General features: G+C 39.8%; 1 protein-coding gene and 1 long non-coding RNA gene across 2 annotated transcripts in view; both read right to left on the reverse strand.

The window, feature by feature from the left end:
- LOC140356062 (uncharacterized) overlaps positions 1-16,006 on the reverse strand; it is a 334,871-nt gene that overhangs the window by 145,350 nt on the left and 173,515 nt on the right. The window lies entirely within an intron of this gene.
- On the reverse strand, positions 5,478-10,878 carry rx2 (retinal homeobox gene 2). The gene is made up of 4 exons (XM_072440768.1): positions 10,796-10,878; positions 10,211-10,634; positions 7,759-8,015; positions 5,478-5,935 (listed from the first exon to the last, which is right to left on the reverse strand). Exons 2-4 carry the CDS (start codon positions 10,503-10,505, stop codon positions 5,498-5,500), a joined length of 990 nt encoding a protein of 329 aa, XP_072296869.1. The 5' UTR covers positions 10,506-10,634; positions 10,796-10,878; the 3' UTR covers positions 5,478-5,497.

Below are 16,006 nucleotides of genomic sequence, written 5' to 3' on the forward strand. Positions count from 1 at the left end.
CGTTAAGCCATCGTGCCAATAACTGACAGGTTAGAAGTAAAACAAACTAAAGATCTTTTTGTCCTTATAGTAAATATAAACATGTGCTACATAACCTTGGCTCAGGCCCTCGACATGAACATGACAGGAGCTCCTGCAGGACCAGCTGGAACTGGCAAGACAGAGACCACCAAAGACCCGGGTCACTGCCTGTAGGTGGTGGTGTTTAACTGCTTCGCCCAGATGGACTGGCAGGATTTACAGAGGTATCAGTCTAATAATAGTCTGTGTTGTCTGTGTTGTGTACAGTGTAGGACTCTCACATATCTCATGTCTCTCATTTTGAGGTCCAGGTCTTGCCCAGTCTGGTTCATGAGGCTGTGGCAGCTCAACAGATTTACATAGTCCTGGAAGTACTTATAAAAAAAACAAAAACAATTTTCTCTTCACTGATGTTCTGGATCTAAATCCAGAGTTTGCCTGTTTATCACAACGGTATAATATTACTCATTTGACAAGTATAATGTTAGGACGACATTGACAAGCCTAAACTTGCCCATCAGAACCCGGGATATGCTGTTCACTAGTCTAATGCGGCTCAGAACAGTTGTGGATTCAATGAAAATATTACCTTGGCCCAGAAGTTCTTTGTCCTTTATAAACTTTGTGAAGAACAACTGACAAGACAGTGTAAAACACTTTGCATATTATTTCAGTTGCTTTTGTGTTATTGAAGTTTGGCTGAAATGCAATAATATATTAGTTACATTATGATTTTGGCCTGAGGAACATTGTGTCAGTGTCGCAAACTCTTGTTTCTTGAGTCCAGCATTGTGATGAGAGCTCTGGATGATAGGAACTCCTCCAAACTGGTATTTTCTGCACATTTCCCCCCTTTATCATGACCCCCCTATTTCCTGAAAGCTGTGGCCATTACTGTGTCACAGGTGGATGAAGATGAGCCTCTCTTTCTCAGTCTTCTTAAAGATCTACTTCCACTGGATGGGAGCACATATGCTGAACTGCAAGCTGCTGCAGCTTAGCTAAGCCTCCTGGGCTTGACAACCACCCCCCATGGAACCTCAAGCTGGTCCAGGTACCTTAAACCCTTGCCCTCCGCATTGATCTCCTGGTGCCCCTTAAGGCCGCATTAGCCTTTGTATTCAGTCTGTCACCGTTTCTTCACAATGCATCACTTGCTAATCATCATCCAATCTGTGTTGTTTTTTTCATGATACCCAAAGCTGCTTTACAGTGAGGACGGACAAAAATACAAATGAATACAAAACACATTTTAACATTATTCTCATACTTTTACACATGGTGTGATGATACTGGGCCCGAGTGGTGCTGATCCACACTCTACAGAAGCCCATGACCGAGTGAGGAACCCCTCACCAAGAGATGCATGAACCCCAAAGCCATAACTACTCCGCAAACTTGATTAGTTTGACTGAGTCATGGCCGGAGATGCAGCAGTTTGTGTACAGGGAGAAGAGCAGGGGAGAAAGTACACTGCCCTGTGGAGCTCCTGTGCTGATAGTCCGCGTGTCCGAGACATTCTTCCCCAGCCGCACGCACTGCCTCCGATCCAGCACGGAGTGAGTAACTATCTCATGATATTACACATAATAAAAGTAATGTTCTTGTACAAAACCACTAAAATCTGATATTCTACTTCAAGGATGGAGTCACAAACGTAATGCAAAAGAAGCAGAAAGTATTTTGCCTTTATATGACAGAATATTTGAAGATGCTTACTCGTACACGAAGCAGAATCATGAGCCAAAAGTGCAGCTGCTGAAATACACCATGCAGGTATTTATATTTGAGGAATGAGCTGATGACCAAGGCAAACGCTTAACCCCACAAATAATTCGTCACACTCTGTCTTAAGTCTGTAAACCTGCTGGAAGGCCTCATCCACACCAAAGAGACTGGGGGCCTAATGAACAGCCGCCACATGGAGCGCCTCTTCAGTTTCTGCTTGACGTGGAGTCCCGGGGCCCTTCTGGAGCTGAACGACAGAGACAAGTTTGAAGCATTCCTCAAAGAACATGAAAGCAAAATTGATGTATCCAAAACAAAACCAGGGGAAACAACATTTGAGTACAGCATTAATGGTTGTGTGTTCCTGATACATCGCAGTAAAATAGAAGCAGTAAATGTGTGGTTTTAGGTGAACAGTGTCACTACTGAGAAGAACATGCAGAAGAGTAGATTATCTTACTGATCGTGTACCAGATTATGCCTCCATTGCTGGAAACTATTGCTAAACAACGAGATGTCGGGAAATGAAACTGAGGAAATCTAGTGTCTTTAGTTATGCTTGATTTATGACTTCCTTGTAGGTTATGGTGCTGATAAGAGAACAAGGAACAACCAAGACAGTCCTGATTAAGAGCTTTACAAAAAACCATAAACCTGAGACCGACTTGTCCAAGACTATGAACTTTTCTTCAGCTACTCATAATGTTGTGGTAATGTTCAGGTTACTCCATTCTGCATGTTGGTTTTCATTTATGTTTCCCATTGCATTTTTTTTCCCACAGAGAACAGTGGAGAGCCACATTGAGAAGCGTGTTGGCAGCACTTACGGACCACCAGGGGGACGTCTTTATTGAAGATATAAATCATCTGATAATGACATGAACAACTTTGTCTTGATTCATCACAACACTAATGTTTTCAGTGTAGTGCTGATAGTAGTATAACACAAATACTATCACTATTATAAGCATGTGTTCAGCTTCTACTTTTTTAATACTGTCAGAAATGAAACTAGCTCATTAAAACTCAAACATACATCACAATAAGCACCACAAACATGTATTGTATTTTCTTTTCTCTTTTACTTTTTTGTTAAATTATTGTTTTTATAGGACTTTGGACTTGAAGACGCTGCAGGTAATCGATATGTACAGTGTAAATGATGAGTATACTCTGATCAGATCAGCAGAGAGTTTGTAAAAGGTTTCCTGAGCCCCTAGAACAGAAGGGGCCTTCATCAAGATGTGAGAACAAGTGAGTAGGTCAGTTATACGTATTATAGTGTGGAGTTATTTATGTCTGCATCTAGAAATGCAGCTTACAGACAAACAAAGCATTTTTGGGAAATACAAGCGACTGCAGTCAGTTAGAGACCTGACCCCCAATTATGGCGAGGGAAAATGGTGTCCTATTGAAAAGTGTTCTTTATCAAATCCAATTATTTCCGCTCCTTTACCTTATTATTTCTACCATGCACCACATCCCACTAGTCAGCCTGTTAACTGGAGCCTGGGCCCCATCGAAGGTCACGCTTGACCAAGCAAAACAACATAATGTGTCTAATTCACTAGTTCTGAATGCATCTGCAGCAAATGATGGAGTCCATTGTCTTGACTGTGAGAAAGATTATGCTTGATACTGACAAAAGTAAATTAAAGTTGATGAACTATGGCAAAAATCCTTTCAATAGTTAATGTGTTTTTGCTCAATTCTCTGTTCAAGTGCGAGTGTTGTAAATTTGGTAGCTTGCTTAGACAACTCTGGTACAACAGTACACTAATCCAGCAGTCGTAAGAAAACATTATTCCATCTTAACAGCTTCACTTTCTTCTGAATAAATGGTGGTTGCTAAGCTCCGGGGCTCCTGGAGGGCGATTAGAGCTGCTTTTTTCTTGTGTCCTGCAGAAGCAGGTGGGGCCTCCTCACACCCCTGCTCAGACCTGATTGAGTGGAGTCTCATCTGCCTAACGGCCTGGCATCTTTCCATTGGCCTAAAAACACAGGCGGCTCCATCAGACCAGTTTGTCCTGTCACAGCTTCCTCAGCCTTTTGTAAAGCACTGCTCATTAACAGCACAAAGTCATGTTTGCCCCATGAGAGGATCATCAGAAGATACAATGCTTTAAGGTGGTACAACTTTATTGCTTTGTCACAAACAAGTAAAGAAAGACTCATACTATATCATACATATACATCTTATGAAATATACCTAGAAAAGATTAAAATACAGAAAACACATACTTGTGAATACATTTCTTTGGCTTTTTAATTCCCTGCTAATAACAGGGACAGTAGCAAAATACATACATACATTTATTAATGTATTTATTTTGTGCATACATTGTATGTTTCTGGTTTTATTTTTGTCTAGATAAAACATAGTCTGTTTAATAATTACAGACACTACTTCACTGTGAAGCCAGCCTTTTAGTGTGGCTTTATATGTTTTAGAATGAAGACCCTCTCTTGACGTGTTTGCTATATTTTGCAAAATGACAGGGTTTTCAGGACCTTTGAGGACATTAGGTCTGTGGCTAAGAAACCAGGGTTAATCGCTTTAAAAGCATTAATTAGGTGTTAAGAGGTGCGCTTGTCTGCTCAAATTAGCTTCAGACAGACTGCGCTGTGTGACTTGCAATAGCTCCTCAATCAGATCTCTGCAAAATTCAAATTAGTTCAAAATAGAGTTGTATTCCCTGCTGAAAAAATAGATGTTCTATATCAATATAAAGTTAAACTAAATTACTAGACAACTGAATATATATTTTCTAAAATGCACAGAATAATCTCAATAATGATTGAGAAGCAACATCTTTGTCCTTGTTGTTTTGTAATTATTCTTCGTTAGGTGGCATAATACCTGTTTTTATTATAAATAACAGTCTTACACTATAGGTGGCAATTTGGGAATAAAGGTGAGAAGAATATTTAGAAAATAACAACAAAAAGCATTGGCATTTATGACATCACAACAGGAATATTAAGGGTGTGTTCCAGGCCAACTGGTAACTGCACATTTCCCACCTGCGAGCGGCTCAAACTGGTAAATCCTACTATTTGTAAACTTGGAGCTGTTTGAGTGACTTCTACTGCATATACGAGATCAACTCGTATATGAAGTAGATGTTGTGACTGTGATGTTTTGCAAGAATAGTACTTTTGAGAGGTTAACCACCATATAAACGAAACGCCAAATCTGACAATTCTGATATTTAACATGGTTATGAATTTGTTTGCTGTTTTTATTTTATTTTTTTTTATTTTTTTTGCCAAATTGTCTACAATTTTACAAATTGTCTATTGAGATGGAACACTCAAGGAAATTACGAACTTCCCTGTGGCCTGGAAGGCGGAATGAAAATCCCATCCTAAAGTAAAGCACAATTTACCTGCAGATTAAAAAATGAAAATACAATAGTGCTTTCATATATTTTGATTTGTAAAATAATAATCATTTGTGTAAATTATGCAAGCATTGGCCCAGTCCAATACAGCTGCTAATAGTTATTGATTGATTTACTCAGTGTGATGTCATAATTTACAATTTAGCAAGATATATATATATATATATATATATATATATGCACACACACACACACACACACACACACAGAATTAACAAAATTAGAAAAAAACATTGATTGTTGGAGCAAAGTTGCATTGAGCATTAAATAATTATGGAAGAGTTTCACTGGAGAAATCATGAGTGGCCCTCAGCAGTGGCCCTCAGCAGTGGCCCTCAGCAGTGTCACATATGCTGCCAGGTTTTGTCCATGGACTGAATGTGTTCTTTGGCCTTCATTCGAAGCACTGCGATGCTGGAGCTTCTATCATCCTCCATTGGGTATTTGTCATTGAAGCTTGGGCCGCACTGGTATGGAAGTGGGCCCATTGGCTGCATGCTTTGACCCATGCCAGGACCTGTGTTTAGAAAGTTATGGTTTGGGTAGGCTGGTTGCAGGTTTTGAGGTGAGCCCATGAAGCCTGGCATGCTGTGCATAGGTGTTCCAGAGGAGATGGGAGAGGTGAGCCAGGGGTCCAGAGGCAAAGGGCTGGGCACAGGGCCCATAGTGGGAGGCATAGGTGAGCGGTTGTATGAGAGCATGGTGGAGTCATGGAGTTTCATTGTGCTGGAGTCCAGCTTCTCTTGACGCCTCCATTTGGCTCTTCGATTTTGGAACCACACCTGTCCAGAATCATAAAATTAATACTTAATGATGAAATACATTTCTATTTATTTTTATTGATTTTATTCATTTAACTACCTAAAAAACTCACATGTATGTTGTATAAGGTCATTCAAACTAACAGAAAACTATATGCAATGCCTGTCCAAAAAAGTTGCCACTTAGATACTACGCAAATACAGTAGATACGAGCCTCCTACTTATTATAATAATAATAATAAATATAGCCGCAAGCGGCGATGATCGGCCCTCGCCACGCCGCCGCCACGCCGCCGCCGCAAGAGGGGGCGCTAATGCGACCCAATTGACCTTTTATTACACCGACCACTGAATCCGTGACGTTGTCGCGTCTTCTCCCCTTTGCTTTACATATGAAGGGAAAAGTTTGCGGCTCCGCCGCACAAAGTCCGTGACTCTTAGAATACATTTTTGTATAACTTTTGATGGTTAATAAGGCTAACGCCCTTAGAGGAGTTTGTAAAAGTATAAAGTGTAAGTATGTTCAAATTTCAGAGATCTGGCGATTTCCCCATTGGAATAACATGGAAGGTTTCTGTCATCGCTATGGCTACGCCGTAAAAAATATGACATGGGTCTCATTGACTTTTTTGATCGGGGTGCCAAAATGTAATTTTTTGCCATATTCCGTAAGATTTCGCAAAATTTAACATTTTACCCTCCATATAAAATGTATGTCACTCTGTAGGAGGCACTGTCGCGCCAAATTAATTTATTTAACTTAAAATAGGTTTAGGGCAAAGGGTTTAACAACTGATTCAAATTTGACGCAATTCGGACTTTATCTGCGCAAACAGCAGCAAATTTAAAATTTGGGAAATTTCCTAAATTATAGCTACAGTTTGCGACTTCGCAGCACAAAGATCGTGACAGGTATCAAAGTATTTTGAATAACTTTTGATGTCCCACTCTTCAACACCATTTTCACCAAATTTCAGCTTTTATGGCCAACGTCCTGGGAGGACTTTGTAAAAGTACGACGTTTGGAAAAACTCCCTAGTCAAGCTTAGCAAATTTTGATCCAATATGGCCGACATTTGGTTGGGCGGACAGCGTTGCCGTGATAATATTTTTTACTTCTCTTGTCACCATCTACCTCTGCACCAAATTTCATGATTCTATGATCAGATTTTCTTTGAGCCATTTACATTCTCTCAATGCATTTTTTGTACATTTAGGCGCGCTGATGCGACAATTTTTTAAATTTTAGAAAAAAGAGATAGCCAGAATGTAGAGAGGCACGATTTTTAGTGGAAAGCGCTCGCGCTACCTCATGGTGTGGGTCCCTGGTCACTGACGGGTACTTTCGTTAATTTTAAGTGGGCTCCGCCCACTTTGTGTCTTTGGCCCTCTATACAGTAATAATGTTCAATTTTTGCATTACATGTTTATATGCACGGAACATGCAAGAGATGGGGAACGTATTCGTGAGCTACTTAGTGTAAACAAGCGCTTTATATGGGGAAGACGACCGCTTCGGCTGACGGCCTAATAATAATAATGCAGGTGTTGTTTTTTCAGCTGCAACACCTTATTTCAACCCAACTGATGCAGTGAGTGGCTTTTCATTTCTGAAACATCCATGAGGAACGATAAATCCCGTCAAATTACATCAAACAGAGAAAACCTCTACAAATCTTAACCTCATAATAAATCTTTGATTCAATTAATCAATTGAATAAATCGTTTAATATTGCAGAAGTTTATTAAAACTATGCAACAGTGAAAGTGTGCTGTAATCAAAGGGTCCTATGAAATGCTTTTTGGCCACTTTCTTTTGGACTGGCAGTGTATCTGTGCCTACCTGAACTCGAACCTCCGGCAGATTGACTTTCATTGCCAGCTCCTCACGGCTGTAAACGTCAGGGTAGTGGGACTTCTCAAAGGCTCGCTCCAGCTCATGAAGCTGATATGTGGTGAAGGTGGTGCGGTTTCTTCTGTGCTTCTTTTTAGAGTGATGTTCCTCCTTAGACAGGTCCGGAGAGTCTTCATCTGTGTCCTGCTCCTTATGCAGGCTGGTCATTTCAGCATCACAGTTGTCCCGTTGGAAGATGCCTGAGTCTAGATAAAACCACAAAATACATGAATTGTGCTTAATATTTAGCACAAACAAATTGTAAGTAGAATGCAGGAAAGGATAGACCTTGAAATTGTGTTTCAAAGTAACTAACACGATCAAATGTAAATATATTTAGTAGGAGGAAAGAACATCTCATAGAACAGCCCCACCCGGTAGGTTAATGGTGCCTGGGATCTTCTTGCTGTGAGCCAGGAGCACATACCTTTATGTTTCAGTGCTGCACAATTGACATTTGGTCTTCTTTTGATGCTGTTTTATTTGCGTACACACAACTTTCATGTATAAAAATCTGGGTCGTTTCAGATATGGTTTGCGTTCCCCATGGCGTCACAGGAACATGAATAAATGTCAAAACGCAATTCACAAAAGCTTGGTTCCAAGCTCATCATCAATCTAAAGTTCCCTCTTAAGTGGATTTGTATAAATATAAATGTTTAGAAATGCTATGTTTTCACTATAAAAAAAAATTAAATTCCATTTGATGAGAAATAAGACAACTATTTGTTGTATGAAGTTTACAATTGAACAAATCGACTCAGACGGTCCCTCATCTGCCTGAAGAGTGGGTCCAGCTCGACTCAGACGGTCCCTAATCTGCCTGAAGAGTGGGTCCAGCTCGACTCAGACGGTCCCTCATCTGCCTGAAGAGTGGGTCCAGCTCCAGTCTCCTCGTGTCCGTCTGTCCGTCTGTGAGAGTCGGATCTCTCCTTCACTGGAACTCCTCCAGGTTTCTACGCTTTTTTCCCCAAAGAGTTTTTTTTTGTAGTTTTCCTGGCCGAGAAGGAGAGTCTAAGGACAGAGGACCCTGGGACATCGTCCCTCGCCACCACAGACATTGTCTGACTTCATCGCCACCACAGACATTGTTGATTCATTTCTCCCTGTGGCCCTCAGAGGCGACTGTTGTTGTGATTTTGGGCCTTACAAAAATACATTGATTTGATTTGACTCTGTGAGTGCTGGAATGCAATTATTTGAAATTATTTATTTAATCATAAATGTAATTGCTTTTTTCAAATGAACTGTAAAATACTAAATGACAAGTTCTACATATTGTGTTAGAGATGTTTTGTTATTCTGCGCTTTAAGATAATATAAGATAACATAAGCCTTTTTTTGTCCCACAATGAGGAAATTCCAGTGTTGCAACACAGAGTATATGTAGAAGTATAATAATAAAAACAGATAGCTGATTAAAAAAACAGATAACTTTTTGGTGGTGTCCGTTACTGTAACGTGTCCGTTACCGTAATGTGTCCGTGTCCGTTACCGTAAGGTGTCCGTTACCGTACGGTGTCCGTTACCGTACGGTGTCCGTTACCGTACGTGTCCGTTACCGTAAGGTGTCCGTTACCGTAATGTGTCCGTTACCGTAAGGTGTCCGTGTTGTATTTGTGTGGTTGCTCATGACGTAGAGCAAGAAGAAGCAGGTTGCATCTGATTACAGCCTGATCAAGAGTGAAATCTTAAATCTACTTCCCTAGATAAACACAGCTTAATGACTACTTTATACTTGTGAACACCAGGGGTTTCGTCCACTTGTCCACAGTTTATACGCAGTGTCTTTCACTCACTGAACCCTCTCTTGGAGTAATCCCATAGTAACAGATGCTATGAGTAAAGCTCCCAGTCCCGGCCCTCCCTCCTCTAGTCCATCAGACTTTACGTGGCCTCTGCAAGCCAAATTGTACATTTTCTAGGAATTAGATAAGCTGAGGAGACTCAAAAAAGTGCACGTGGAAATATTGAGCAAAACTTCCCACAGTAGCAGTCAATAGCATGACATCAGCTGATGTATTAATAATCTGATGCAAATATTCTAAATATATAGCTTCATGAATATGAATCCATTATTATTATTCCTGGATTTGTTCTAGAATAGTCCTGGTTTAGACCCGGTCGATACTAATCTAGTCCAAGTTTAATTCTAGTTCAGAACTGGGTTGGTAATTTTGTAGATTCAAATTAGTAAAGCCTTTTGTTTTTTTATTTTTCATAAAAATCTAATAAAGCAATTGTTTTATTATATATTTTTTAGACATATCTAGTGTTGGACATATTTAGTGTGACCCTAAACTGTTAAAAGAGGGGACACAGTGTGCGCCTTATAGGCCCAGAGGCCAGAATGGCCCCGGTGTTAAAGATATGAGTCACGCTTGTGCACAGTGACACTCACCATGGTATGATGGATGCTGAGCGCCGTTGCCCAGCTCTGGAAGGTGTCCATAGGGGTCTTGCGCTCCCTGTTTGTCCACATTGTTCTGCTCATGCTGTTGATGGTCAACACTGGCCTTTTGACTGCCATCTTCCCTTACAGCGCGGAGCAAAGCTTCTTGATCCTTATTGAATCCCAAAATGACATCAATGCTGTGAACTCTTCCTCCGCCACTTGAGCTGGCACCTTTTGCCATGTCATAGCTGTCCAAGCAATCATCATCCACAATTCCCAGGCTATTCATTGATAAATGCATTCGAGATGCTTGGAGAAAAGCCCAAGGTAATTCCAGAGTGAAACAGAGCAAAGTTGTCTTCTTTTTCAACTATGCACATTGGCACATATTCTTAGACTAGAAGACTCCCTCCAAAAATGACATGTTTGTCTGCAAAAAAGATCATGGTCAAATTAATATTGTATACAATTCTCTTAAAAGTCTGCTTTTACAGGTACATTAATTCTCATTAAGAAACATACAACAATCTTAAACACACACCCAACAATCCCATGACATAAATATATGTATTCTGTATGAAAAAGCCTCACCATCATTGCAGTGCCTCTGAGAGCGCTCGCTCAACACGTCTTGTCTCCATAGTCCATAGACAAATGACACTTAAGTATCCACTGCAGCTACTTGTTGGTCACTGCTAAGTCCTTGAAATCCCCTGTGAAGAAGTGAAGCTACCGGTGGAGTCCTGTGCAACAAGCATGTGTAATGTGCAACAAGCATGTGTAATGTGCAACAAGCATGTGTAATGTGCAATGTCTTTCCTGACAAAACCCCTTCTGTCTACAGCGGACCCCAAAGCCTGCAGTGCAATGCTAGTAAAACCATGCTTTTAAGAGCTTTATTAATTGGAATCCTTCCCCTTTAAGAATGACTGACAGTTGTTTTCTGGTCAAGTAATTGGTCCAAATGTACCCTGCTTTCAGACCACAGAGGGAGGCCATTGCTAATGATGCCTTGACAAAACTTTCTTTCAAAATGCTATTGTCTGACAGATAATGGCTTGTACTGAGAGTTTGCACTAATCCCTTCATTATAGACAATATAAGAGACACAAGGATGCATTTTAACTTGAATAGCTACACACTGTAAAGGCTTTCATTCAGGAAACCTTATTGTACTAGTTAAACACTCATTGTGTTACTGTATATTCATCATCAAAATCATAACAACCATTATCGAAATATGAACGTTAATTTACGGAGCTGTTTTGAGCTCTGAACATTGTCAGAGTAACGGCTGTAAAACTGTTCCACTGACTGAAAAACACGTCCAGACTCGTTGTTTGATGTATAGAAATAATTTAGCAGGTTCTAACTTACATTATGTCCATGCAGTGTGCAGAGATCAATCTTTAATCATAAAAGTGCTCATGTTCGTGGAATTATTACTTTACTTGGAGGGATTTTATGTGTGGTTTATATTTCTCATTCTTCAGTCATGAGGCAATTTTTGAAGGAAATATTTAAAATAGAAGTTCAAAATTACAGGAAGCCTAGCTGAGTTCTAAATTCATAACATAAATAGAGACAATTTTCTTTTCTGGAGACCTTTTCTTCCCTGTACTCCTCCTAGACAAATGACGGATTACACAGACTTGCAACTAGTTTAATGTGTTTTGACTAGAAAATACTTTGTCAAAGAAAAATGTGTAATCGTTTTTAGAATTGTATTCTAAAACCGATTGCGACGAAGAAGGTCAGACAAAAACTTTGTGTGTGAAAAAGAGTGAGCCATAAAACGTTTTATGCATTAGTTTAATATTACTGTGAAATATTGTCTGGCTTTTATGCCCAGTTAGGTATTACTGAGGAAATGCCCAGTTAGGTATTACTGAGGAAATGCCCAGTTAGGTATTACTGAGGAAATGCCCAGTTTGATATTACTGAGGAAATATGTGTGAATGTAAGCGCTGTGCACAAGCGAAGTAAGTAAGAGAGAAGTGTGAATGTGTGAATGAGGATTAATAAGTGATTCACTAGCAAGTGTGAATCACAATTAATCATACAAGGGTCACAAAGCGTTATTCTGAGAGATCTAAAATCTGCAGTCACGGGTGAATCTTAAACACCACGTTTATGTCCGGAGGAATCTAATAAGGAATTTTCTCTAGAAGCTTGACATTGACCGTGACTGTAAAGCAAGTAGCATTTCTCTCAGACGACCGAGACCAAATAATGCCAAAATTATCACCCCAAACTGTAAAAAGATAAAGGAAAAGTCATAAGAGGATTTTGGAGGGAGACTTCCAGTGTGCTCAGATGACGTGGCAGAGAGGGGGAGATAAGGGGGGTCAACAAGGCAGGAGAGGAGAAAGCAGTTCAGAGGACGCTCTGAAGGAAGGTTAATGAATTAGGAACTAAACCCAGCTGGTTTTAAATTTTAGTATTTGAGAGCTCTGTAGAACAAATTAAGGGTTTTGTTTGGATTGACAACAATCAATTATAAAGATTTTATTAAATTTGATAAGAGATGAAGATGAATTCAGATTTTTATAGATGGCCAATTTTTTGGGGAATGTGATCACAAGACAGGACACTTCCTGTCCCCGACATAGAAGACAAAAGTTGTGTTTGTTTTTTTGTGTGCACAGAACAAAGCTACGTTTTGTTTTGTTTTATTTTTGGACTTGACAAAAATTATCTTTTTGGACTTAATGCATGACTAGATGAAAGTACAGGACGAAAAGACAGAAGTGTTTTTAAATTTAGAATCAAATACAGGCACAGGCCTGGAAGTGATAATATGGGTAAATTAGTGACTACTGAAGTTTTTGGACATAGGAGTAGAACGGGCAGTAAGTAAAGTGATAGTAAAAGTATATCAGTAACTTATTTATTTGTGTTATCATGAGGAAACCTCGTATTGCGATGTAGACGTAAGTGAGGGAATAAGTTAAATAGTGACGTCCAATGCCCTCCCAGGAAAGACATGAATGGGTCATTAACTAGGGCAATTGACGCAAAAGTGGGGGAACATAGGACATACATGTGTTTAATAACTAACAGGGTGACAACAGCACACCAAGTCATAAAAGATAGTCAGAGATAAGGGGCTATTGACTGGCAAAGAATCTGGAGGACTCAGGATGGAGCAGATGTTGTTATCTTTGAGTATCAACGGCAACACCTCAGGGGGGGTTGACTGATGAGTAATAGGAAAAGTTAACATTAACAGGGAAAGAATTTGACATTCTAAAGTAAATACCTGAAGGATTGTTGAGATTCAATCAAGAATTGAATAGATTTAAATAAGACAATATCATCTAAAATTAGACGCTATAGAAGTTATGAAAACCAGTGATAACAGGACTTAAACATTATAGGACTCAGGACGGAGGCAAGAGATGGTTAGACAACAAGAAAGAGAGAAAGTAAAAGCAGGTTACAAGTGAGGGTAAAGAGTAAGTGAAAAGAGAGAAAGAAAAAATCAGGTTTAGAAATTTGGAAATGGGTGTTTCCTCCGTTACAAGAGGAAGACAGAGAGAGACAGAGAGGGGAAGACAGAGAGGAAGATGTGACGTGACAAAGAAAAGACAAAGAAAGTAGGGAACAATGGGAAAAAGGGTTGATAACAATGATGTGCCTTATAACCAAGGGGAAGGTTTAGGATCATTTTGATTTTAATACACATATAGATAGACTTGCTAGAACAAACTAATACACAATGTTTGTAAAGCACCACATGAGCAGGTGTGAGAGATTGGGTTTGAAACTCACCTGAAGCACATATAGAAGAATAGCACATATTACATTAGATGTGTGACTTTATTCAGGCCACACAAACAGAGGAGATGTGAAATTGTTAATTATGTGAAGAATTCAAAGTTGTGAACTGACCCTTATGGCCAGCTCAACGGGAATTATTGAGATAATTATTATTGTTTGAAGTATTTGAAACACACACACACACACACACACGTGGAGACCAAACACGTGGAGACCAAACACGTGGAGACCAAACACGTGGAGACCAAATATTTAGAGTGTGAAACATTTAGAGTGAAACAAATGGTGGTAAAACAGATTTACAAATTACAGATCGCAGAGGCAGTGTCGGATTACAGACACACAGGATTATTGAATTTTGTTTAAATGTAGAATTATGTAGTAGTTTGAGAAATGGGCAAGGCTAGGAGGGATATGTTCGTGTAAACAAATATTCCGAATCAATAATTACTAAAAAAAAAATTGTAAACAAGAAAACTGTTTGAAATACACTGAATTGTCGAAAAGACTTTGTTTATCACCGCAGAGAACGTGTTGGAGATGTGGTGTTTACAGAGACGAGCCAGGTGGACGAGCCAAGTGGACGGAGCCACACCGTGTCGTCCTCACACCGACCATTGGAGGGACGAGAACATGGGTGCTCTCATGGGAAAGTGAGAGAAATGTCTGGACAACACAGCGGCAGATCCATAGCATCGCAGACGCAGGTCTTCGTTTGTATGAGTTTTGTCCAGAGTCTACGGTAGAGTACGATACTCTGCTACAATGGATGTGAACACAGATTCTACAGTACGCAAAGTGCTATACTCTGCTACGATGAACGAGAGCCAGAGGCTACGGTGCGCAGAGTACCATACTCTGTGGAAAAATAATCAACAGTTATCATCATCACAGCGATGACGATAATATGGGTGCTGAACACCTGTATTATGCACCGGACAATCGGGACAATCGATCAACATACACAGAAATGGAAAATAGAAGGAAGAAAATAAGTGATCAACTTGAAAGGTTATGAAATGCATGATGTATAATGTACAATGTATAATTGACATGACAGCAACTGAAGAAACACAATGGCATATTACACCACAGCCACTGTTGTTTACACTGACTAAGAAGAGTTTTTTATCTGCTACAACATAACTACATGTAATGTTAATGAGATTATGAATTGAGATGGGAAATGTACCAGTTCATATGTGTCATAGGTGTGACCGAAGCGAGCAGTGGAAGAAGGTCTCTTAAGAAACCAAGCAAGGACGTATGGTGGTGTGGGGACACAGTGCTGAGGGCACTTGGAAACAAAGGGACTAGGACGTTGTGCCTATGTATCTCTTTTGTGATCAGCATCACCCAGAACCATACTACAGGGTCAAGGTCGAGAGGTTAGTGGACAATCTGGTCCCAGTAGCACCTGATACTACGTATTTGATTCTATTGGGGTGTCCAGAGAGGTCCCTGATGAGTCAAACTGACTGACCAGAGAGCAGCGGGTTTAAGGGCTTTCCGCTTGTACTTCTATATTTCCCATCACACCGCACAAAAATATAATTGTCAAATTACAGAAATTGACCAATCTGACTCAAAATTTAGGACAGTAATGCTGTAGAAATGTTGTGGGCCGAGAGAAAAGAAGTGTGTTCAATGTTGAAAACTGTGCATTAACTTTTTGAGTGTAAAAGTGTCATTTTAACACCTATATGAAAGACATGTTGAAAACTGAAAAGAATAATGTATTTGCCATATGAGACAGTAGACTAATGCTTTGATAAACATGAGGGAAATGTGATAAAATGTGAATATATGATTATATTTCTGTGATGTATTTTATCTGCATAATGGTGATATATTATCTGCATCATTAGTCCAAGAGAAGAACGGGTGTGTGACAAACTGCATTTGTGAAGGGTCGTAAAGATGGACCAAAGGATGTTTACCCTAGGGGGTGTGACAGCCCAGAGGAGTTTGGGTAATGTTTACCCAAGGCTTGATCTCTACGGAAAAATACCAAGTGCC

The sequence above is a fragment of the Eucyclogobius newberryi genome, unplaced genomic scaffold, assembly GCF_026437365.1.
Source record: "Eucyclogobius newberryi isolate DKJ021-1_F unplaced genomic scaffold, fEucNew1.0.hap1 SCAF_12, whole genome shotgun sequence".
NCBI classification, from domain to species: domain Eukaryota; kingdom Metazoa; phylum Chordata; class Actinopteri; order Gobiiformes; family Gobiidae; genus Eucyclogobius; species Eucyclogobius newberryi.

What these genes read in the sequence shown, in the direction of transcription:
- rx2 (XM_072440768.1), bottom strand. Translation starts at nt 10,505, where the DNA reads ATGCATTTATCAATGAATAGCCTGGGAATTGTGGATGATGATTGCTTG. An exon ending in TCAGCATCCATCATACCATG is followed by an intron (nt 8,016 to 10,210) that starts GTGAGTGTCACT and finishes GGTTTTATCTAG; the next exon opens with ACTCAGGCATCTTCCAACGG. An exon ending in TGCCGGAGGTTCGAGTTCAG is followed by an intron (nt 5,936 to 7,758) that starts GTAGGCACAGAT and finishes GATTCTGGACAG; the next exon opens with GTGTGGTTCCAAAATCGAAG.